The sequence below is a fragment of the Glycine soja genome, chromosome 3, assembly GCF_004193775.1.
Source record: "Glycine soja cultivar W05 chromosome 3, ASM419377v2, whole genome shotgun sequence".
NCBI classification, from domain to species: domain Eukaryota; kingdom Viridiplantae; phylum Streptophyta; class Magnoliopsida; order Fabales; family Fabaceae; genus Glycine; species Glycine soja.
The window spans coordinates 28784101-28810013 of NC_041004.1; the positions used below are offsets into that span (position 1 = coordinate 28784101).

General features: G+C 32.8%; 2 protein-coding genes across 3 annotated transcripts; one reads left to right on the forward strand and one right to left on the reverse strand.

Moving 5' to 3' along the window:
• The first annotated feature begins 3317 nt into the window (after positions 1 to 3317).
• Positions 3318 to 11046, forward strand: LOC114406378 (linoleate 9S-lipoxygenase 5-like). Of its 2 annotated transcripts, XM_028369071.1 has the most exons (9): positions 3319 to 3649; positions 4389 to 4669; positions 5302 to 5542; positions 5976 to 6317; positions 6566 to 6651; positions 7323 to 7412; positions 8241 to 8539; positions 9218 to 9481; positions 10122 to 11045. In XM_028369071.1, the coding sequence occupies exons 1-9, from the start codon at positions 3430 to 3432 to the stop codon at positions 10897 to 10899; spliced, it is 2601 nt and encodes an 866-aa protein (XP_028224872.1). In that variant the 5' UTR covers positions 3319 to 3429; the 3' UTR covers positions 10900 to 11045. The 2 variants fall into 2 exon arrangements, with proteins under 2 accessions (XP_028224873.1, XP_028224872.1); XM_028369072.1 differs by lacking the exon at positions 5976 to 6317 and having other exon boundaries at positions 3318 to 3649; positions 10122 to 11046.
• Positions 11047 to 15319: 4273 nt separating this feature from the next.
• Positions 15320 to 24816, reverse strand: LOC114406379. The gene is made up of 4 exons (XM_028369073.1): positions 24497 to 24816; positions 21293 to 21503; positions 16807 to 20449; positions 15320 to 16676 (listed from the first exon to the last, which is right to left on the reverse strand). Exons 1-4 carry the CDS (start codon positions 24656 to 24658, stop codon positions 15584 to 15586), a joined length of 5109 nt encoding a protein of 1702 aa, XP_028224874.1. The 5' UTR covers positions 24659 to 24816; the 3' UTR covers positions 15320 to 15583.
• Positions 24817 to 25913: the final 1097 nt, after the last annotated feature.

The following is a 25913-nucleotide window of genomic DNA, read 5'->3' on the forward strand; positions in this document are numbered from 1 at the left end:
CTAGTCGTGCCTCAAAGTGATTCAACTCATCGGGTTCCCACAGTGGATTTCATAACAATACTCGTCGCACAAAAATTCGTCACCTTTAAAGGGTCTTACAATTGTGTGATTCCACAATTCGTAGTTCACAACTCAATACATACAATATCTCAATACACATGTATCTCATAATCCATCACATATTCAATTTATCACTTACTCACAATTTCATGCTCCCAATATAACAATTTATCATGTTAATCTAGTAAATCTTGTCCAAAATACAAACAATTTATACAAAAAACATGAAAACATAATCACAACATGGGTTGTAAAACCCCTCAAACAATTTCACATAATCACGTCAAAATCAAAGGAATCAAAATTATAGGTCAAAAATATGAAAATACCAAGAGCACTCAATTTTATCAACCAATTCCAATCAGGATATCAATTGGTCCATCAAACACAACAATATCGTAATTATAATCGTAAAGGAAGAATTATAACACAATAAACATTCCAAAATAAACCTCAATTTAATCCTCCAAGGATTCCTATACATGTTCATTCTAATCCCAATTGCGATAAACTCATCCCTTACCTCTAAGTCGGCTCACGTGTGTAGTCCGGCAGTGATAGTGGCATCTCTAACGGCTCCCTTAGATTCCTCAAGCTTTTCCTTTGATTGCTCTATTAGGGTTTTCAAGCATTAGAGAGAATGAGGAGGGATTGAAACCTCCATTTTACATTCTCCGTGCTAGGGACATTTCTCTGACAACAAATGGTGGGGATATGTGAAAATGAGTTCCAAACCTGGTGTTCAAATTTCACGACGATCCAACGGTTAACGAGTCTGCGGTCATAGTATTACTAGGACAGGTTTGGGTGTATGCAAATAAAGAAAGCTACGTACGAAGGACATTTCTCTTACTCTGGACATTATTCTGAAAATCCAACGGTGGGGATGTGTGAAAATGAGTTCCAAACTTTGCGTTCAAATTTGATAATGATCCAATATAATGGTTAATAGATCCAGGATCGTAGTTTTACTAAGATAAGTTTGAGTATATGCGAGAAAAAGAAAGGGTTTTGGAAGGGGGGGAGGGAAAATGAATGAGAGGAAGAGAGAGCGTAGAGACGTATCATAAATGTAAAACTGACTTAATATGTCTCTATTTATAACTAGGGTACTCTCGATCTATTATTTATTCTATTTTTTTTATTTTATAAAAAAACTTTATTTTACTCCCTATCAAATGAATAAATAAAATCTCTTTATTATTTCCTAAGAACATATATTTATTTTATTTACCTTTAAACCATTATTTTAATTAATAAAAATATTTCTTCTTATTTGGTTAATTACAAAAACCTCGAAAAAATGGGATGTTACAACATGTTCATGTGTATCACACAAATTAACACATGCTTACATGTATAGTAAACAAGTACATCCTTACATTTTCTCCTAAGTTACTATGACCTTTGTAGAGAAAAATTATAAGTACAGGGGATGCACTTATCATATTGGGTTCATAGTTATCTTGTTTGAAAGCTAAGACAATTATCTACAACTCTTATGTTGATCACAAAAACCGGTTTGACCATTAACTATGTCTAAACCTAAGGTAAACATTGGATCATTGCTTAATCCTGACAACTCAACCTTTGCTCAATAATTTGACTATCTAGGGAGCTAGACAACTCCTAATTGGGTGGAGCCAACGAAATTTGTTAGCTAACATTCAAGGATACAACTTTCATGAATACCACAAAACCTAATTAAGTCATTTTTAGGCTACAATTTAATTCTCGTTGTGAGGAAAATAACACGTGCTTAAAACAACTTATTTTCACTAAGCAAGGGCATGCTCTCATCAAGCATGGTCGTGCTTTTAAACTCCATTTCGTGAAGCAAAAGAAGCACAATTCAGACCTCAAAACATACCCAAATTCAGAATAAATAACACAAAATATGTGATCAAATCATGGGGAACAAAGCACCTCTATCAATTTCAAGAAAATATGCAAGAATTAAGAATTCTCAAATTTCCAGATTTCTAACATTCAAAGTCAAACACTCAATTAAACCATCCAATTTGCATTAGGGCATCAATTGACCTACAAACATGAGCAATTCATAGTTATCATTATATAAGCAAAATTAAAACATATAACACACCCGAAAATTAACCCCAATTTGATCCTCTGAGGATCCCTACACATATTCACTCTAACCCTAATTGCCATAAACTTATCTCTTACCTCTAAGCGGACTCATGTGTGTAGTCCGGCAGTGATAGAGGTGTATCTAGCGATTTCATAAGATTCCTCAAGTTTTTCCTCTGATTGTTTTGCTAAGGTTTCTAAGCGTTAGAAAAATGGAGAAGAGATTGGAGTCTCAATTTCATTGTCTCTATATGAGGATCATTTCTCTCTCTACAGACATTATATCACAAATCCCAACGGTAGAAATTTTCAAAACTGAGTTCCCAAGGTGGTAACCAAATTTCAGGATGATCCAATGGTTAACGGGTTCAAAATTATAGTTTTACTGAGACATATTTAAGTGTATGCTAGAAAAAGAGAGGTTTAGATGATGAAGAAGGGAGAGTGAATTTGGGAGGAAGAAAGACCGTAGAGACGTATAGTAATCGTAAAAATTGACCTTGTATGTCTCTATTTATAATTAAGATACTTCGAACCTATTATTTACTTTATTTTTTTTATTTTTTTATTTTATAAAAATAAACTCTATTTTACTCTTTCATTAAATAAATAACCAATTAAAACATCTATTTATTCTCTAAAATATCACTTTACTCTATTTATTTTCTAATACTATGAAACTCTTATTTTAATTAAAAAGCCTTTCTTCTTATTTATTTAATTTCTAAAAACTCCATTAAATTTTAAATAAAACTCTTTATTTATTTTACGAAAAACGGAATGCTACTTTTAGTCTTTATGAAAATCTTATTAATTTTAAATGATGTGATTTAATTTCCCATTACACAGTTTTCTGTTCTTAGTTAGAAACTAAATCACATCATTTTGTTAATTTATAGAGATTAAAAATGAATAAAATTTTAATAGGGAGAAAAAAAAATCATGATATGACAATAGAGATACCATTTTTTTAGGAGAGAGTTTGCTTCCAATAGTGTACCAAATAAAAAAGAATAGTTGAATTCCATTTAGTATGCGAACTCACACGTAGACAATAATTTCTTAGAAATTGGTTAGTGTGGCATTTTCTTGGTGACAAGAAAACCACATGGTCAAGACAAGCAACGTATCAGATGCTATGTTACTAACAAGAAGCTAAGTATCAGAACACAGCTAAACTAGGGCAAAATTTGATCACTATGGCTTATACAAATGCCTTCATTGCAGATTTTTGTTAGAGACAAAGAGAAACAAACACCAACAAAGTAAGGAAGAAGTATGAATATAAATGGAATGCCAAAAAAGGCTTCTAGTAGTGTGCCCAAATGGCACTCTTCTTCCGTCACAACCAAAATGTTGAATAACTTCAATCCTATATGCCAAGCTACCCAACAATCAACTCTCAAGGGGAAGTTTGTGATCACACACAATCATAGCAAATCAATACCTGGAAAATTAATTTCTGTTCAGATTTATAGTGGGACAGAGGTGGATCCTGGTAAGTACCCCCTTTTACTATACACACTAACATTGGTTTAGGAATCTTTTTCATGAGAAATAATCACTTATTTTTGTTAACTTTAGGAAAGAGCTTCTGAAAATAAGCAAGTATTAATTTCTCGAAAAAATTTGAACCAAAGGTTTTCTAATTTTTATCTTATGGAAAAAATTTAATCTATCATTTTTATAAAGTTGTAATTTAGTCTTGGTAATTTTTTTTTTCCTTTCATGTAATCTCTTTATTAATCCTTTGTTCTGTGTGTTATATACGGAAAACATACCAGGAATTAAAAAGGGAATGAACTTTGACATAAATAATTATGTTAACAAATTACAATATTATAATTTTATTGTATAAAAAGTCAGTGTATGTCCACAATTTAATTGAAAAAAATTGAGGGGCTATGAAACACTGGCTCTTGAAAATGAAACACTGAATGAGAAATTTGTGACATTTAGAGGGAAGATATATCAAACTCATGCTATTTTTAGATAGCAAAAAAAGTAAGCACACTTCATAGATACACAAATGAAAGATGATGAGAGGGGCTATATGAAAAATATGGAGACTAGATACAACTTTAAAATAAGGAATCAAATGAAAAATTGACAATACTCAGAAGGACAAAAATATATTTATATTGTTTTGCTTTTGAAGGACTAGTTTAAATTGCATGATTTACTATATTTTTTATACGCTTACTATTATGTTCTCAACTTTGTGTTGCATTGGACAGAGACTGGTAAAGGGAAGTTGAGTGAGAAAGCATGTTTCAAACAGGGTGAGAGCATAAAACATAGCCATGATGCACAAACCATGATATATAAAATCAAGATACATGTTGACTCACATTTTGGAACTCCAAGAGCTTTTGTGATTCAAAACCAGCACAAGAAGAAATTCTTCCTTCAATCTGCATCTATTGAGACTAATGACCGCATCATTCACTTTGATTGCAATTCCTGGATATATCCAATCAAGAAGACCAAATCTGATAGACTCTTCTTCTCAAATAGAGTATGTTCTATATTCTTCTCCTGTTAAACTGATAGGTGACACTTACGTAGGAATTAATCCCTATACGATAAAAAAATTTAAGCTTTTGTCCATTTACGCGCTTTATTATTTCAAATCAATCCTAATATTACTAAGGGTGTGTTTGATTTATATTTTCAAAAACTGTTTTAAGTTTTCAAAATGCAACTAAACAAGGTTGCTCAAACAATTGGTGGAGGGTGCTGTAAGGCACAAATCAAAGCGTGGAATTGATGGAGAGATTAAACAAAACGAAAACAGAAGAAGAGAAAACACTTCCTAGCAGTTTCTATTTTTGGTTTTTAAAACACTTGTTTTGGTATTTGATTGCTAAGTAGTGTAGAATTGTTTTAGAAAAGAGTTTTTGAAACAAAAAAGTGAGAACAGAATCAAATAGGCCCTAAGTTTCTTAAGTTCTATTCTCCAAAAAACTAAAGTTTTAGTCCTCATATGCCCTTATAGGGGCTAAAACTTAAGCTTTTTTTCATACAGGACTGATTCTGAAATGAAATGAGTGTCATCTACAGAGACCAAATGATTAGTTTAACCTTCTTTTCCTGTTTTACTGGCAATTTTATGTTACATGAAAGTGCATAACTGTGTGATCATGACAGTGCTGTCTTCCAAGTCACACACCAAGAGCACTAGTGGAGCTAAGAAAGGAAGAGCTTGATAGATTGAGGGGTAATGGAATGGGAGAAAGAAAGGAATGGGATAGAATTTATGACTATGACTGCTATAATGACCTTGGTGATCCTGACAAAGGTCCAGAGCACCTTAGACCTGTCCTTGGTGGCTCAAGGTTATTTCCATATCCACGCAGAGGAAGAACAGGTCGAAAACATAGTACAGCAGGTACTTAATTTACTTTCCCCTTAAAGTCAGTTCAAGGTAGAAATCTAAATTGGCATGAAGCATTGGAATTGTAGCATATTAGCATGCTTTAATACACTTGGTTTAAAGTTGGTTCAGTATACAAGGTATTTTTGAGTGAAGGATGGATGCACCCTTACTTTCTTACTTTTCACAATTTTACTTCAAAGGAGCAAAATCCTTAGTAAATATGTTTGTTTTACAGACTAGGCTTAACATTTCCTGTTTCATTATCTGCTTTGGAACTGTTTTCCTTGCATTTGTGATTGGAGGACTCCAGTGAAAAAGGAACCTAAGTAAGAATATAGCCTTCTGAAGTAAAGGCTATGTGTTACATCGTGTTTGCATTATAGTCAAGCAGCTTTTAGAGTTGATTCTCATTCATTTGTTCATCTATCTCCGTTGAAAATTTTAGGTCCATCGTGCGAGAGCCGGCCACAACCAATTAACTTTGACATACATGTTCCATCAGATGAGAGATTTGGCCCCAATAAATTGAAGGAGTTGAAATCAAATTGTGTCCATGCTATGGTACATTTTTTATCACCAAAGGCAGAATTATTACCACGACGAAATTCTGCTAATTTTCAATCATTCGAAGAGTTACTTGACATGTTTTCTAGCAATAGGAACCAAAAAATAGAGGGATGGATGAGAGACAACTTAAAGAAACTGATACCTGTTGAGCACTTAAAGGAAATAAATCATGCAATGAAAGAAAACCGTGGGCAATTAGCTATCCCTCAAATCATATCTGGTAAAAAAAATCTCGATTCCACTTGTTTGTATATAAATATTTCAGTCAGTTGGTTACAATGTTAGTTTAGGAGATCAGTTGCATAGTAAATAAGTCTTAGATGGAAAAATGTAACTCATTGGTAAACTTAGTTAAATTTCCAGTTTTCTCTCCTTAAATTGAAAAGAAGAGAATTAGTGTTCTATCAGAGCATCAAATTATGAAAAATTATTTTATGACATTGTTTTTGGGGATCTTGTGCTTTTCAGAAAATGAATGGGCTTGGAAAGATGATATGGAATTTGGACGACAAATGATTGCAGGAACTCACCCCACCAGAATCCAGTGCTTAACGGTACTTCATACACTTATGAACTAGGCTTTAGAAATAATCTGTTATATATGTATAGAAGAGCCATTCTGATGTTACCTTTATCTCCCTGGGAGTAAAAAAGGATCATGTATCGGAGTGGATGCTGTAGGGTAAACGTCCACTATAGAAATAAAGAAAAGTAAAAGTAAAATTTCTCACAATGGAAGCATACCATATCTTGAATTCAAAAATTTAAATGCACTGTCAATGTAAACGTTTTTTACACTATCTCCAGTTATGGATTCCTATGTATGATAAGATTATTGACTTCTACAATAATCTGCAATAATTACTTTAAAAGTCATATCTAGGGTGTTTTTTAATTGATTGACAATTTAAAAATCTTAACACTTTCAATGCTTAAAAATCTCTAATATCTTTTGAAATAGTTGTACAACATTGCTCAATTTGCTTGAATCTTATGAAATGATTGTATGTAACACATCATTTTTTTTCTCACTGTCTTAAAGTTTCTTTTGAATAAGTACATGACAAAATAGTTTCAGTTCAGCTTTCACATGTTGGTGATACATTCATCACTTCAGCAACATATCCAGTCTAATAATAATTGTTAGTTCTATAGTTGTGTAATCAAAATGGTATTTAAACTCACATTTTTACCTAATTATTGTTGGTATCAATTTTCCTTTCAGACATTCCCGCCTCAAAACAAATTTGGAATACAGAGTTCAATAAAACAATCAATCATAGAACAGAAGCTAGAAGGATGGACACTTTCTCAGGTAAGTAACAAAAGTCAGGAAACTTTGACATTTGAGAAGATCATTTTTCTTTTCATTTCTCTTGGGAGACAGTAACTCATGTGGAAGTTTTAGCAACTCTCGTTTTAGTCACAATTGTTGTTTATTTCATTTATTTTAACCTTTCATGAGACCAAAAATTAGAAAACTAAAATGTAATTTGTAACACTTGAGCACTATTGGAAAAATAAGTATCATGGTTCAGAAATATGCCACAGGATTCATTTCATCATCTGAAGTATAAGTTATGAGATGATTTGTTATCTCATGTTCTGCATGTCCAAATCTCAGCTTTAGAAGCAGGTCAACCTTAGAAGCTTTCGGATTTCGTTTTCTTCTTTTCATTATGTTTGTCCTGCTGTGGGGTCGAATTCCACCAAGGAATAAGCCCAGTGGTGTCCTTTTGAGCTTAGAGTTTATTGGTGATGCTTTGTTTCAAGGGTATGTTATAAGGGAATAAAGTATGTGGTTAAGTTTTTTATGCTGATATAGTCATTCCATCCCATACCCCTAAATTAGAGGAGAAGAACATGAGGTGTATTAGATGAAATTAAATGAAACATAGTATCATTCCATTCCATCCTATTTTAAACAATACAACTACAAACAATAAAACCTAGTATTATTCCATTCCATCCCTTTTTATCAATCCAAAGACAGATAAGACTTTCTGCATGCATGCTATTATAGTAGTTAATAAAGAAAAATTATGTAAAGCACCAATGCTTAATTGAATGGTAGTTTATGGCTGTTTTTGTTCAATGGGGGTGTTGTTTATACATTGTCCTCTATCCTTACAAAATTGTGTAGGCAATGGAACATGGAAGAATATTCATGTTGGACCACCATGACTTTCTCATTCCATATTTAAACAGAATAAATGCAAATGGGGTATGTGCTTATGCATCCAGGACTCTTCTATTCTTAAGGAGTGATGGCATGCTTAAACCATTGACAATAGAACTTAGCTTGCCAGGCCAATCTCCTCACCTTGAAATCCACAGAGTTTTTCTTCCAGCCAAGCAGGGAACACAAGCAGCACTTTGGCAGCTGGCTAAAGCTCATGTTTTAGCTAATGATGCTGTTTACCATCAACTAATTAGCCATTGGTGAGTTAAATTTTTTTCGCAATCATAGTTACTCATTTTCACTCTACAAAGATTCTTGAACATAATTTGCTCCACATTATTTTTTATATACTTTCTTTTACACCACTGGCACCTCCTGTAAAATGTCAAATCATGTGACATAGAGAGAAGAAAGAAAGGAAAAACCGAAAAAGACTTTCTTTTGATATATGTAAAGCTAAGTATGTAAAAAAAGTGAAGTGTATAATCATGTTTAAGACTCTTTATCCTTTTCTGTTGTCTAAATTAAGGTGCATCATTAGAATTCCTCAGAATTTGTTTTCTTTATAGGAGGCAACAATTATCCTTTTACATATTATTAAAATTGTAAAAATGATTATCCTTTTCCAATATTGATTTAAAACATTCTTGTTGGTTGCTAGTGGCCAATGAATCTTTCCTGACTTTGTCAATGAAAAATGACTTCTTAATTAAACAAAGGATCGTTTGTATATGAAACATTGAGCCTTCGAAAGCTAAAGAAATATTGCTTTATTACAGAAAACAATTAATTGATTCACAAACAAAAAGTAAAAGTAGAAGGTAATAGGATAAAAGGGAATAAAGGGAGTTAAAGTGACTCTTTAGCAACTGACACTTAATCGATTACCACCACATTATACTTATGGCTTTTTAATTCTGTAATGAAAAATTTTGTAGGTTATACACCCATGCAGTTGTTGAACCATTTATCATTGCCACCAAAAGAAGGCTAAGTGTTATGCATCCAATCCATCGATTGTTGAATCCTCATTTCAAAGACACCATGCACATAAATGCCTTGGCAAGACTGATCCTTATAAACTCAGGAGGAATTTTCGAGAGAATATTATTTCCTGGTGAAATCTGTATGCAGATATCATGTGACCTCTATAAAGAGTGGAGATTCAATGAACAAGGACTTCCTGCCGATCTACTCAAAAGGTATCAGAAACCAATACCTTCATTTACAAGGTCTAAACTTTCAAAAAAAAAATGTGATACATAAAAGAAAGATTAAATTACTTATTTGATCTCTATATGTGACTCTCATTTAAGAATCAAACCCTATATGAATGAGAAAACGTAAATTTTATCCCCTATGCTCTCTTATTAGTATACATTGGTGTAGGGACTAAAATTATTTTTTGTAGAGGGATTGATTCTTGAATGTGTGACACACATAAGAACCAAAAGATTAATTTAACCTAAAATAAAAATGTCGATATCTAAATGAGGTGTAATAAAAGGGAGTGATAAGGTTAAAGTATTAACTTGGTCCATATAGTTGTCCCAAATTTATGTTTTAGCCCCTATATGAGAAAATGACAGGTTTTAGTCCCTACACAGTTTATTTGCAATGATTTATCATCATCAGAAAGTTTGTAACGGTTCACATCGCCAGAAAGTCTTCGTTGGCATTAACAATTGGAATGGTATGTGTAGAGACTAAAACTTACAGTATTCTAGTATATGGACTTAAACTTAAAATTGGAATTTAGAACTATAGGGATGAAGTGAACAGTTTGATCAAGTGAGAAAATATCATGGTTCTATTAATTTCCAACAACAACTAATTTTGCAGGGGTATGGCTGTAAAAGATCCAGACAAAAATAACCCCACTAGGATTCAGCTTCTATTGCTGGACTATCCCTATGCCACTGATGGACTTGAAATATGGGTAGCCATCAAAGAATGGGTCAAAGACTTCTGCTCATTCTTCTACAAAGACAATGAGGCCATTGAGGGTGATGTTGAACTACAAGCCTGGTGGTCAGAGATTAGAACACAAGGCCATGGTGACAAATACAATGACATATGGTGGTACCAAATGACAACACTCTCAAACCTTGTGGAGTCACTTACAACCCTCATATGGATTGCTTCTGCCAAGCATGCATCTCTAAACTATGGCCAATATGCATACAATGGTTTCCCTCCAAACCGCCCCATGCTATGCCGAAAGTTTGTGCCTCTAGAAGGGACAGTGGAGTTTGGTGAGTTCCTCAAGGACCCAGATAAGTTTTTCCTCAAGATGCTACCAGACAGGTTTGAGATGAGTCTTGCAGCAGCATTGGTGGATGTGCTCTCAAGGCACACTTGTGATGAAGTCTACTTGGGGTGCCAGCAATCACCAGGGTGGATAGACAATGAAGTGATTCAGAATAGGTTTGCTGAATTCAAACAAGAACTAAAAGAGATTCAGACAAGGATCATGCAAAGGAATAGGGACCCTAAGCTTAAGAATAGGCGTGGCCCTGCAAACATTGAGTACACTCTTTTGTACCCTGATACATCTAGTTCTTCTGCCTCAGCTAGTGGAATCACTGGAAGGGGGATACCAAATAGCATATCAATTTGACTTGTTATAGCTTTCTGTGCATCAAAGTGTGCATTCATTGATGGATAAAATGTAGATACATTTTTTTAAAGTGTATTTTGTGTTGTTATACAATTAGAATTGAGGTTTCATTTTTATAACTTGCATAGACTTTTAATACAAATCTTTATTATACTGGTTATGGTGAAGTTCTAATTTTGATTGAAAAACAACTAAAAGAAATTAAGAAACTAAATGTAAATTTTGTTTGTTGTTGATATAGGTCAATGCAACAAGAGGAACTAAACGTGTATGGAATAACATGAAACAAGTTCACACATATATTTGTGTTTGTTTCTCTTCATTTTTTAACTAGGACCCTATAAGCCAGTATGAAGAAAAAAATTGTAAATTACTCTCATGTCGTTTTTGAGATTGTACACACTCTCCGTTTAACATTTAAAGTAACTTTTTCTTGTATGGGGATACACGGTGTAATGTTTATAAGCTTGCTTCTAAAGTTTAGTAGCCACTTATTGACTATGTCAAAAACTGAAACAATAAAGGATAAAGGTAAAAGAACAAGCCACGTAATGCAGGCCAAAAGCAAATAACTAACACTAACAAACAAGTGTTTTCTACAGTAAGATCAATTTTCATTTTATTTATCATGTTTAGGAAACAAATGCTTAGCATGCATGGCTCTGATCCATAATATCAATTTCCTCATTTAACCTTATACTACCCCCGTTTTGCTACAGATAAACAAGTCTTCATGGTTTGTTATGGATTGAGCAAAGATTCATTAATGTTGTTTTAAGTCTGGTTTGTTTTGTCAGGGAAATTTATTCAGTTGAAAAGTTTACAAAGGAAAAAGGTGAGACATTTTTTAATAATCAGGGTTTTAAAAAACGGTCCCCAATCGCAATTTCGGCTGCAACATCAAGGCCTTTTTTGGCTCTTTGTGACCTCAATTGCAGTTGCACCAACTGCATTTGTGACACCCTCTACCCCGACATATATATAAATAAATAAAATATATTGGTAAACAAAATCACATGGATAAAAGGTTCACATTCACTTCAATTACCAAATAAACTCATTAAAAATATATTCGGCTCAAAATAAGGCCGTCAAAATTTACAAAAATATTTTGTTAAATCAATGAGGTGAAATAAAATAGACTAACATCATAAAATTAACATAAAAACTTATATCCCAATGTCACATCTTATCAGAGCGTTGTGTCCCGACGTCCTTCAGCACAATATTCCTTAAAGCAGTTCACCTAGTCATCTGCTCCCCCGAATACAAAGTTCAAGATCATCACAGGATCCAAACACAAACGGCAAACTGGGAGTGAGTTATCACATTCCTAACTAATAGAGAAACAAGACAACTAGATATACATATCATATAAATCAAATAAAACTTACTTACACGTAATTCCACCACTTTGTCATTCAAAGTTCACTTTTCATCCATCAATCACACTTTTCAACCATCAATCACATTACACAAGAATCACACACTCTGATCAAGACATAATAACACCTCAATTTCATAATAAACAATTAGCAAGCGCATGAGACAATTATACTAAGACTCAAGCCTACATGCAATGGGGTACCATGTCAGTGAAAAACCACCCTGGGGCGCTTAGGAGTACATAACAAGACACACCACACAATGGGTTTGCCAGGTCACTCTCACTAAGTAAAATCATGGGGAGACCAGTCAGGGTCACGATGTTTTGCGAGAATGCTCCAACCATATGGGATCAGCATAGGTTTAAAGGAGCACTCAAACCCGGTGACCCCCAAGGCCAACACTCCGAAGAGTCCGTCAGGGCCTCTCCCTCCTGATTCAGGTCCAACCCCTAAAATCATTTTAGCACACAGACACTGCTAGTGAATTATACAATACCCACGACCTCACACTCGTGTCTTAAACACGTACAACATATTGCGCTACAATTTAGCACTGGTTCCTAAATAGGAACCTACACTTTGTCTTTAACACTGGTTCCTAAATGAGAAATCTACACTTTCTCTTTAACACTGCGCATTTACACTTTTCTCAAGATAACACTGGTCGGGTTATTGTACAATTCACAGCTTACAACACAAATAATGTCACATCAAGAGTTAATCACACACTTATTCACAACCAAAACTCATTCACAATTTCACATCTCATAATGTCACAATCCACCATCACATGTTTTCACGTATCTCACAATTTAACACATGTTCTACTTTACACTTTTACTCAATCTCAATAACAATATTATAATCTCAAGGCGACATATTATTCCACAATTCATCACATATTTCATTTATAAGCACTGCTCATGAATTATACAATACCACTACCTCACACTCATGTTTTAAACATGTTTAACACAATTGCGCTACAATTTAACACCGGTTCCTAATTAGGAACCTACACTTTCTCTTTAACAGTACGCATAAACACTGGTCGGGTTATTGTATAATTCATAACTCACGATATAATTAATGTAACATCAAGTGTTAAACACATCCACTTATTTACAATCGAATATCATGTCCACACTTTAATATCTCATAACATCACATCAACCATCTCATAACATTCCTAATGATACTCATAAGGTACAACATACACATGTTCATCAAATTTAACCATAATATTCTCAAACTCCAACACTTAATAATTTTTGGAATCATACTATAACACTCTACAATATTATTTACATAAATTATTATTATAAATAACTACCTCTATATATATATAAACTAGCATACATCATATTGAATCACAAATTACAAAGTAAGCTTTCAATGCACAAATTCTAAATAATTATATGAACACTTTGGTCAATTTCAATTATGATATTAATTTTTTTTTAAATTATATATAAAAACCTAATCAACAAGAAAAAGAAAAAATACAAAATCAATATCTCTCTAATTTCTCCTTTATTTCATCAATTCATATTAATTAGAAAAAGTACTCGATTTATAGGGTTCACGCTCAACACAATAGCATATCAATTTCACAACAATTGGTCTGTCAAACATATATAATTCACTGTAATAATTATAAGGATAAAATAAAAATTGCAAAAACACCCCAAAACCCATTCCAATTGATATCTTTAAGGATCCCTACACATGTTCTCACTAATTCTCAATTGTGAATAACTCATCCCTTACCTCTGAGCGGACTCACGTGTCTTCAGCCAGCAATAGCAGCAGCATCTCTAGCGGTTCCCTGAGATTCCTTCAGTTATTCCTCCGACTGCTCTGATTGAATTTCCAAACGTCAGAGAGACGGAGAAGAGATTGAAACTTCCACTTGTACTGTCTTCATGCGATTCCTTTTTCTCCCTCCACGATTATTATCTCGCAAATCCCAACGGTGAAAGTGTGTGCAATTTAATTGGGAACAACATATCCAAATTTCATGAAAATCCAACGGTTAAGGAAATCGGGATCATAGTTTTACCGAGACAGTTTTGGGTTTCTGCGGGAAATTTAAAGGCTATAATGCGAAGGGTTTTCCTATGAGCTCAGACATGATTTTGAAATTCCCAACGGTGAGAATTCTCAGAATTGGGTTGTGAACCTGGTGTTTAAATTTCACGACGATCCAACGTTGAAGAAGTCCGAGATAGTCATTTTTCTGAGACAGGTTAGGTGGCCTACGGGAGAAAGAGAGGGTTTTGGGAGAAGAGAGAAGAAACAACATTGTGAGATAGAGGAGTCGGTCTGAAAACTGACCTAGCATGTTGTTATTTATAGCTAGGGGCATTTATGACTTATTGTTTACTCTATTTATTTATTTATTATTTTATAAAAACAAACTTTATTTTATTCTCTATCAAACAAATAAATAAAATATCTTTTTTATTTTCTCTCAAATCATTATTTTAATTAATAATTATATCTCCTTATTTATTTATTTATAAAATCTCATCATTTTTTTTAAACTCTATTTATTTATAAATAACAATCCTTTTTAATCTAGTTTACGAAAATTGGGATGTTACAGGCATTTGTACACAATTTCCCACATTGTCAAGAATTATAACAAAACAGAGACCTCAATTTGAAACCTTGTTAGTACTATATTGAAGTTTGTGATTGTTGCGGCACTAAAAGTAAGGTACCATATTTGCTTAAATCATAAATCATTGTGCATGTATTTCTCTGAGACCTGTAGATATAATCACATGATGTTTTCCTCCACATTTGATAATTTATAATCAATATGTGGTAGATGCAGATATCTTTTGAAACTATGGTATGTTTAGTAATTCCTAAAGTATGACCTTTCTTACTGAACAAACCACTTTGCCTTAACATTTCTAGTGTGGTAAATTTGCAATGAAGAACACCCTACCTAACTTCAGAACTCTTATTTTGGTATACAGAAATGAAATCCCACGTAGTGAAATTCAAGGACCACAGTTGCATGCAAAAGTAAAGACATAGAATGAAAATATGGACTAGTCATACAATGAAAACAAAGCATTGACCATGAAATGGAGTGAGTAACTTATAATTCTTCAAATCTTAACAGCCAATACCACACTTTACTTAGGTAATTCAGTAATCACGCACCACTGATAGACAAGGTCACAAAAAACCTCATAAACATAATTTATTAATAGGCATATGCATAGTATATAGAAGCATGCAAGCCTGAATTAAAACATTTAAAAATCTATGGAGAAGACTTAGTTAGAAGGGAAGGCAGAACTGAGGAACTCCTCATCCTCACAGTGCAAGTTCTTGGACTCCATAAGAAATTCAATTGTCTCATTGTTGAATTTCAGCACAAAAGCCAATGTGATGAGCTCAGAGAGTGCAGGAACATGATCATGATTCTCACGCAAAACACCCTCTGAGATGGCTTCTGAGAAATATGTAGCATATTTTATTAAACTTGCATTTCCACTTTGCCAGTTCGTTTGAGTGAAAAACTTGGAACTTTGCCCTTGCCACCGTACCATTCTGTCTGCCTTTTTGGTAATGATGGCCCCGGATGATAGTGACAAACTGTAACTTACATTGACTGCTTCCTTTGTCTCAAAGAAACTCAAGTTGAGTAGACCTTGAACAGCTTCACGCCTCTTGTTTGGTTCCATTTTTAGGCTAGAAGAAGAAAGAAAACTAAGAATAAGCTTAGCCAACACCTTCACATTACAAATATTACCAGGATCAACTTGCTTGAGTTCAACACCATTGAGCAAGGACGGCTCTTCCATGCATATAGATTCAGAGATATTTCGAGCACCAATTTTCCTGTACACGTCAAACAACTCACACCTGGACAATGGTGCCAGGTTCTGAGGATACCAGACAAAGACTTTCTCCTGCTGAAAAAGCTTCTTCAGATGAAGGTTATCAGGAATGAAAACATCGTTTTTATCTAACAAAACTATTTCATTGTTGCCTGATGTTGCCGGTAGCTTCACCAAGCAATTGGAAAGTTTCTTAGTTTCTGTGCTGAAATGTTTCAACATAAACATCCAGAACTTATAGCACTTGTCATATGACAATTGTTCCACTGAACTCTCCCAATCATTCCAAAGATTGACATAATCATCAATGGAGGGCTTGTTCCGGACTTCCATGGCAAAGGAGAAAAATGGAAGAATCTTCTTATCATACATATCTCCCAAAACATAAAACTTTGAACCAAAAAGATTATCCTGGTCGTGTATGACACATTTTTCAGAATAGACCCACTTTGCACTTCCTGGAATCCAAATCTTTCTGGCAGCTTTATCATCAGGCTCGGGTTTCCAGTGGTGTTCACTCAAGTACCTATACAATTGCACAATTTTGTAATAAGCAGAGAGAAAGTATAATAGAATAAATAGATATCTCCTAGAACATATAATTGTGAACCAAAAAGAGAAAAAAGAATAATCATCTAGAGAGAAAAAGGAAGTACCTATATATTCGCTCAATGGTGTCATAATCAGAGAGAAAGTCAAGGTGACTAGCAACCAAGAGGCACCCTTCCCCGACGTCAATTGTGACTCCAATTGCATTGAGTTCTTTCTTGTAAGAAGCAATTTCAGGTCCATAAAATTTCTCATCAATGAAAGGCCCATCAGTTGGCTTGAGGTGCTTATTCCACTTGGAATCAAACAACAAACACTTACCTGGAGACCTATAACCAGAATGAGTTTTCAACCAATTTTGAGACAATCTTTTTTTGAAGCCATCTTCAATGGGGGGAACAACCCCGTGCATGAGGAGACGGATGCATTCAAGCAAAGAAAACACACTTTCAGGAGAAATGGTGGAGGGATCAGAAGGAAAATTCAAACATTCAGGCACAAACTTCACCCCATCTTTCACTTCAGTAACAACACCAATGCTCTTCAGTTCTTCCTTGTATTCATGTATTCCCTTACCATAGCAATTTTCACTGTCATCAATGAAAGGGAGACTAGTTATTGAGGAGATAGGTTTCCACTCTGGACCATCTAAAATGCATTTTCTTGGACACCTATAACCACCAACCCCAGTTTGTAACCACTTCTGTTCATGTATGATCTTTGAGAAACTGGAAGGGAATTGGTATTCAGTTCCCTTCAGAAGCCTACAACAAGAAAGAAACGATTTAACATGATGTCGGTTAAACAAAGTTTGTGATGCCTTCTGTTTGAAGAGATCAGCAATTTTTTCTATAGCCTCCTCAAAGTCAACCACAGCCCCTATTTGCTTCAATTCATCTTTGTAAGTGAAAATTTGCTTTCCATAGAATTTATGATCTATCACAGGAAGACCACTGAATACCTCCAAAATGCAGCCCCATACAGGATCATAGAAGAAACATTCACTTGGTGTTTTGAAACCCATGTTTGTCTTCAAGCAGCTTGTTATCTTGAGTGAATCTACGAGTTCGCTAGATCCTTGTGAGAATCTTATACATTTCATCGTTAAAAGAAGAGCATCGGCTGTCAAATTGGCCAACTCCGAGGACGATTTTAAATGGTCAATGACAACTTGGTAGTTTTCATTGAAGCCAACTATCACACCCAGCAACTCAAGCACCTCTTTAAATTTACATATATCCTCACCATAATAATCCTTATCAATGAAAGGTATAACACTAATTTTTGATGCAACTTTCCATCCTGAATCATACAATACAGATCCTGTTGGAGACCTGAGACCATGAGAAGTCCTTAGCCAACTTCCCTCTTTGATGCTGTTGACAAATTGGTCCAAAGGGAGATAATTTTGCCTCAGATATTCGATGAATTCAAGCATCAAAAGAATATGATTCCTGCTTAAAGTGAAAGACACTGCACGAGACATTAGTTCTCTTCCAATGAATTCACATGCTTCTTCACAACTGAACATCACCCCAATTGTTTTCAACTCATCCTTGTACTGATTTATTCGACTCCCATAGAAGCTCTCATCAATCAGTGGAATGTCAACAAGAACAGAACCACTTTGCAAAATTCTTCCCAATGATGAGCCAATTAAGAATGACTTTGATGGTGGTCTCCATCCATTGACTGTAACTTTAAGCCAGCTTCCTTCCTTTATGCATTTCAAGAACCTCTCTGGTAGATTCACACCCCTATACTTCAGGTTTCGAATCCAATCCAAAAGCAAAAAAGCATTGTCTTTGGTAAGTGGTGTATCTACAGCAGAAAATCCAGCATTTGGAGGATATATGTGAGGAATATCAGAAGCATCAACATGATTTTTGAGGAATTCTATGAGCTTCCCAGAACCTGTATATTGGCCTGCATTACGAGATCGGTGCAAGTACTCCTTTCCCAGCTCAACATAATCTTCATTTCTCCATGGATTAAAAACAATCAAGTCTGCCCATTTGCTCACATTTGCAGGTACAAGGACCCCTTTTCTACAAGTGCATTCAATCACATGTCCATAGCTGTCCAAAAGTGGCATGGAACTACACAAATTATGAACCTCACGGCTTGATAAATATAACTTTGAGAAAGACTGATATAAGAAATGAGCATATTTAATGGCAAGCTTGGAGTCTTTTTTTATACAACTACAAAGGACTTGTGCAAAATAGTTCACATCCAAAGTAGTAACATGAACTTGATTTTCTAGCCATTCCAACAAAGTATGCCTGCTGAGCGAATGCAAGATAGCTTGCTGTGTGACTTCCGGCATAAAAAATCGGGAGGTTTTGCATGAAAATTCGCTATTCCAATCAATCAGCCAAGAGCAAAGACTCGGCTGACTTGGATCTGCGAGGACTACTTGCTTGGCACCATAACGGTTGCTGCATTGATCAAGAGTGAAATGGGACAGGTTCCCATCTGAATCCACATATTTGATTAATGGAATGTCCGTCACTTTGGAGCTTTTAAAACTTGACCAATTTGTAGCAATAAACAGTAAAAGATTCAGATAAACAACTTCTGACACTCCATCCACAAGATTAGAACTCTGGATGCACTTCGCATACCAATCAGTGTTGACTTGTTGTATCCCTAAAAAACTGAGAATGTCATCATACTCAATTTTATCAAATGAAGAACTCAAGATTTTCCTTCCATTGTGAGATGACAGGTTATGCAAGTATACTCTTTCCGCCTGAGCCTCAGCCAAAATGTCCCAGAATTCGGGCAGTAGCCTGCTAACTTCACAAGGCTTATAGAAGTGCTTCTGCTCCCCGTATGTCTCAATAGGAATAATGCTTTCTCCAAGCATTTTTTCTTTGATTTTCTCCCTCACATAATTTAACTTTTCAAAAGGAGAACTATCGATGGGAAGGAACCTGAACACGGGTGGCAAACAGGATATTGGAGCTTGATCTGATCCTAAAACAAGCGTTTTGAATGCATCCATAAAAGCTGATGGAACACATTCTAGTATCCCTTGGTTCCACTTACTGTCGAGGAGAATCGTCTCCCTCGACGAAGCCAGAACAAAATCTGCTTGGATTATGAAGGGAAAATTAGTTACCATTTCCGTAGGAAGAAATGCATAGACTCCTGGTAAGCTCTTTCCCCTATGAAGCCTCTCCTGATTTGGGAAGGCTAATGTTACTATCAATTCCTCCACATCCTCTCTCCTTTCCACCACATTTTCGAACCTGACAGGAAACTTTTGCTTCCACATATAATATCTGCATTCCTTTTCAGAACCACCATTTTCCGCGGCCGACAGATGAAGTGTGTAGGACTCAGCATTCATGTTTTTCCTTGTGCAAAAGTTAATCTCGCTCGAAATGGATACAGCATTCACACTATTCAGCTTTGGATCCTCATTATCTTCCCTTACAGACAGGTGTCTGATTTTTGAAAGGAACAACAGAACTTCAGGATGAATATTTGAGAGCTGATGCTTCACAGGTTTGACCTTGTCTGGCTTTAGAGGTAAGATAATTGTGGTAGTTGGAAGAGAACCAGCACCAGCACCATATATCTGCTTTATGTCATGAAGGGTTGGCTTTTGCTCAACCCACTCAGGAACTATATATCCAATGTCACAGTGTGGACAAGGTTTCTCACTGAACCGTATCTGATATCCGTTGCTAAATATGTAAGGATAAGCAGTAAGCAAAAATACACTCTTGAAACCAATTCCTGCAATTCAACCAAGGGAGATATTCTGTCAAACATTTTCATCTGTTTAATATGGCTACTTTAATGCATAATGCTGTAGTTCTTGATTTAGAAGCCTTTTGTATTATATGAATTATCATCATCCTATATTAAATAACATGGCCTTTGAAAAGATACAGAACATATTATTGAGTAACATGTTTAAATTTTGAGTAACTGTATTTTGCATTGAAACACAGTCCATTTGCTAAAGCATTGTGAAATTAGCCTTTGTTTCTTTTGTTTGGTATATCAATTACAAGCATTCTCTTCAAACAAATTACTAGTTATTGTATCCACTTTGTATTGTTTCTTTCTAAGGTTGATTCACTGTTTGTGGTCTTCTTTTTATTTCAATATACTACCACCGTCCCAAATAAGCTTGGCATTTGAAAAAAAAATTCATCCCAAAATAAATGTCACATTTGACTTTTAAACATAACATTAGTTACTCTTTTCCACCCATACCCTTAATAAATATTTCTTTAATTTTTGAATCTAATATTAATATTTTTCTTTTTCATTTATTTAATAAGAGTAATTTTATAAAACTATTATTTTCTTTCATCTATTTATAATTTTTTCTTGGTTTGGGACACTTATTTTGGGACGGAGGTAGTAATATCTTTTGGTCATTTAAAAAAAACAAACAAATTACTAGACATTGAATTGATTCAGTCTACTTAATGCATGCATGTACAAGTGATCCATGAATGTAAATACCATTTAAATTATTTAATTAATAAACAAGCACATTAACGATTGTCCTTCTTAAAACAAAACTATAAAAGCCTTTTGTGGAGACATTTAGGAGTGAGAATGTACCTTTTTCGCCAATGTAACCACTACTCCTGTTGCCTTTCTTCGTGGACCGTCCAACACTGCAGATAGATTCAATGTTTTCGCGAGAGAAACCCTTTTCATTGTTGAAAATTAGCAATGTGGCTGATGCACCAGTAGCTGTTATGTCCTTTGAAGTTATGATGAATTCAAGTGATGGACTCACTCCTTCAGCATACTTATTATCCTCTGCATTCTGTGAATGTGACAAGAATTGATGGTGGTGAGTTAATCACTAATCGAATGATATCATTGCATTATTCCAGTTAGAGTATTATTCAAGGCTAGACAGAGAATAGAAAATGAGAGGATGTCAACAAAAGTGCTTTTTTTTATCACATTTCATTCATTTCCATACTAAATATATACAAAAGGTTTCTGCAGAACAATTTTTTTTGGGGTCAGTATCTAACCCAAGACTTTCCGCATAATAAAGATAATCAGTTTTACGCAACTACCAAGTACTGTTACTCATTTTGGCTACTGAAACTAGACTTATGCTCAAATTTTACCATAGCCACACATAAACTCGGTTAATAATTTACCATTAAGAAAGTTTCATATATCCATCAATTCCATTGTGCAACATTTCTCAAATATGTATGATTCCTTTTATAAAATATAAAAATTAGTATATAATAGAAATGCATAACATATATACATGACCTTTTTTTATACATGACACTCTAGAAAACTTTCATAATTGACTTAATTGTACTTATAATACATTCTAGAAGTATTGGTCTATTATCTGTACCTCTAATTAGGTGGTTCTCTAATTAGGTGTTTGATTAACTTTTCATAACGACGATTAGACGGAAGGAGCCAATTAAAAATAATTGTTCAGTGCCCGGTTAAAAGATGAAAAAACAGTTCATTGATCTAATTGAAAATTTTATAAAATTATAGGAACTCGCGGAACAATATAACCAACGATTTATACATGACCTGAGTCATAAGTTTAAAGGATCTTTATTTGAAACTTAAATGAAAAATTTTCAAAATATAATTAAAATAAACTTAACATATATTGTGCATTCAAAACAATTAACATATGTTGTTAATAAAATTATAAAATAAAGTATTATAAAAAATACATAATTTTTAATTCCATGATAATAATATACAAAACTAAATAATAATTTACATTTTCTATTTCTTTGTAGCTATTTTCCAAACTTGTGTAGGTATTAAATTATATATTAAAAATAAATTAGAATAGATAATTTCAATAATATTATTATGTTTTTCATTGTTATTCCTAAAAAAAATTTATTAAATACGGTTTTGGCCTAAAATAAGATAATCTGAACAAGTTATTATATGTAACAACAATAGAGAGGGAAAAGGTAAGAGACTTTAAAATTAAACAACAAATTAATTTGTTTGTAATTTTAGTGTTTTTAGTTTTAGTTACTCATATTTTATTCTTATAGTTCCTAATTGTTAAAATAAAATATTTCACCCAAATTCGATTTAATAATTAATCGGAATGTAACAAAGGTTTCAAATGATTTGTATAATATCACAGGAAAAATATATAAAATATTTAAAGAAAAAAAGGCTTAATACAGAGTGGTGAAACAGAGGGGGGGGGATGAAGCCATTTTTATTTAAATATATTTTATATATCTTTTTCTTTTGTCCATTTGTATAAACCAATGTTGTGTGATATTTCCATCATATTCCTATTTATTTTTAGCTATTATTAATACCAATATTTTTTATTAATGTGTTTAGAAACATTTTTATACAAAATTTGAGATGAAAGACTTAATTTTAATAATTGAAAAAAAAACATATAATTAAAGTATGAAACTCAGCATGAAATTCAGACGGTTCGTTACTTACCTTCTTTTTCTGTTTCAAAAAATATATATAATATATACAGAGAATACGGGTCTTTAAAACATTTAAACAATTAATAATAATCATTAGATTATCATTAAAAATAACATACTATTAAGATTAAAATATTTTAAAATTTAAATTAAAATCTAATATATATATATATATATATATATATATATATATATATAAAAGAAGAGTTTTCCTCAATTTTTTTTAAAATGAAGCCCAATTTTTGAAAAACACGACTGAAGTTTTTTTTGTTTTTTGTTTTGTTTATAGAGCATGACTGAAGTTATTTTCAACATTTTCTTTGATATTTTTCGAAAATGAAAAAAAAAAATCAGCTTCCATCTATGTTCAATTCATACTTCATAACACGCTAATCAAGTTTTTCTTATTTGTCTATGTATGTGTTAATGTATGAGAAATTCTATCTTTTATTATATCTCTCCTCTACTAAAAATCTATAAATTCATCACTTTTATTGTCCATTTAAATCTAAGTTATATATGCATCAATAAATTTTAAGATTGAATTTTATGTAAAATAAATAAATTTGAACTCTAAGTTAACTTATTTGTGAAATATAATTTGTAATTAAGTGCATTCATAGTCATTTAAATGTATTAACCTAAATATATAATTTTGATATTATTTTAAATAATAATTTTCATATTAATAATAAATTAAATAATATTTGACTACGTTTAATTTTATTTTTGTCAAAAATAAGGTACATTAAAGTATATATTTCACAAAATGACTCAAAATATTTAAAATATTATATACCATAAAATAATATATATTAAAATTATCTAAGACATTATTATATATAATAAAATAGTAGACATTATTATTATATATTAAAATAGTATAATATATTATTTGTTTCTTAATTTTTCAGTTGATTCTTTATAAAAATTAATTATTATTAAAAACTTTTAATAATAATTTTTTTAAAATTAATAATATTTATAGTCATTATTGATTATAATAAAAATTGTATTACTGTTTTTCATCGGTGTTTACTGTTGATATATTTTTACGTCAAGGAATTATGATTTTTGTTATGAATTTTATGAATTATATATATATATATATATATATATATATATATATATATATATATTCTCATTCCGAGTACAAGTAAACACTAATCAAAATCAAGTATGGTATCCAAAACATTGGGGGGGGGGGGGGGGGGGGGAATGCCGAGAACAATATTGTTTGCACAACACTATATATAAGCAATGAAGCATTATTACATAATCAATAGCTAACATATATAACATTATACTTAAAAGAAGTGAAAACAGAAATGATGGTGGATGGGTGTACCTGAACGAGCTCCATGAGGAAATGAACATCTTTGGCATAAAGCTCAGTCGAGAGATTCTTTGTGGCTTGGTGCAAGTCCTCACGCAATGGGTTTGGTTCCCCTCCAATGGAGAATTTGGTCCTTCGTATCTTCTCAATGTGCTCCTTTGGTGTGATCTCCATTACCTCACTTCACAAAACAAAACTACAAATGGCTCACCACAAAATCACTATTAAATGAAGCAAAGTGTGTGAGAATGTGTAAAGGGATCAAGAAGAGTGCCTTAAATGGGATCAAGACTTTGGTCTACTTAAAATGTCACAAAGATCGATGAAAGACCAAGACTACTTCGTGGAGAAGTAAAGCAGAAAACTGTTGGTCTTCGATTTAATTATCAATTATTAATATACGGTAAAAGGGTAGTGTCATTCGGAATTGGGTGCCTTGAATTTTTCTTTCAATTTCCTTGTGCTAAAATATTTTAACTATCTTAACTTATCACCATTATCATATTTTATAGAATTAAAAATTATTTTAAATGTATTTTTTATGAAAAAGTTGATAAGTTTAACATACTTGACCGTATAATTTAATAATGATGGTGTAAAAAGTTTTTAGATTGTTAATATATTTTAATTAAATTTAATCGCTTAAAATAATATTTTTGTTATTGATAATTAAATTAACAATTTATATTGCCATTATATAAGATTACTAGTAGACGTGTGAAAATGATCATAAATACTTTCCATATTATTATATTTTAGAAGGAAAAATGTTTAAAACTTTTATTATTCGTTTTTTTTCTCCAATTTCTATCTTTGTTGTAAGAGTTTCTTTTTGTTGTTTTGTTTTTCTCTTGAAAACAAAATAATGAATAAGATCATTGAGTATATCAAATATTTGTTGGTTTGACTGAAAGTAAATTTGAATATTTTAATCTTATGCGGAGAAAGATAGAAAAAAACAAAGTGTAATTGAAAATAAAAAGCACCACTAAAAAAAACTAACAACCGAGATTAATCATTAAAAAAAGTTTGGAGTAAAATATATTTTTAGTGTTTAAATTTTTTTATATTTATAATTTTGGTTTTTAGATATATTTTTTTTTCAACTAGTTAATGTTTTTTGAATTTTCCCCATCTAATATTTTTTCATTATTTCTATCTCTTTTTGGCCATCAGACTCTTGAGATTCCTATTAAATGAAGCAAAGTGTATGAGAATGTGTAAAGGGATTAAGAAGAGTGCCTAGGTAAATGGGATTTTGGTATACTTAAAAGGTCACAAAGATCGATGAAAGACCAAGACTACTTCATGGAGAAGTAAAGCAGAAAACTGTTGGTCTTCGATTTAATTATCAATTATTAATGTACGGTAAAAGGGTAGTGTCATTCGGAATTGGGTGCCATGAATTTTCCTTTCGATTTCCTTGTCC

Bases quoted from the DNA above. Each gene is read 5' to 3' on its own strand.
- LOC114406378 (XM_028369071.1), top strand. From the start codon at position 3,430: ATGAATATAAATGGAATGCCAAAAAAGGCTTCTAGTAGTGTGCCCAAA. The intron at 5,543-5,975 runs GTACTTAATTTA...TGAAAATTTTAG, and splicing joins TCGAAAACATAGTACAGCAG to GTCCATCGTGCGAGAGCCGG. The intron at 6,652-7,322 runs GTACTTCATACA...TTTTCCTTTCAG, and splicing joins CCAGAATCCAGTGCTTAACG to ACATTCCCGCCTCAAAACAA.
- LOC114406379 (XM_028369073.1), bottom strand. From the start codon at position 24,658: ATGGAGATCACACCAAAGGAGCACATTGAGAAGATACGAAGGACCAAA. The intron at 21,504-24,496 runs GTACACCCATCC...TCACATTCACAG, and splicing joins TCCTCATGGAGCTCGTTCAG to AATGCAGAGGATAATAAGTA. The intron at 16,677-16,806 runs GTACTTCCTTTT...GCAATTGTATAG, and splicing joins ACCATTGAGCGAATATATAG to GTACTTGAGTGAACACCACT.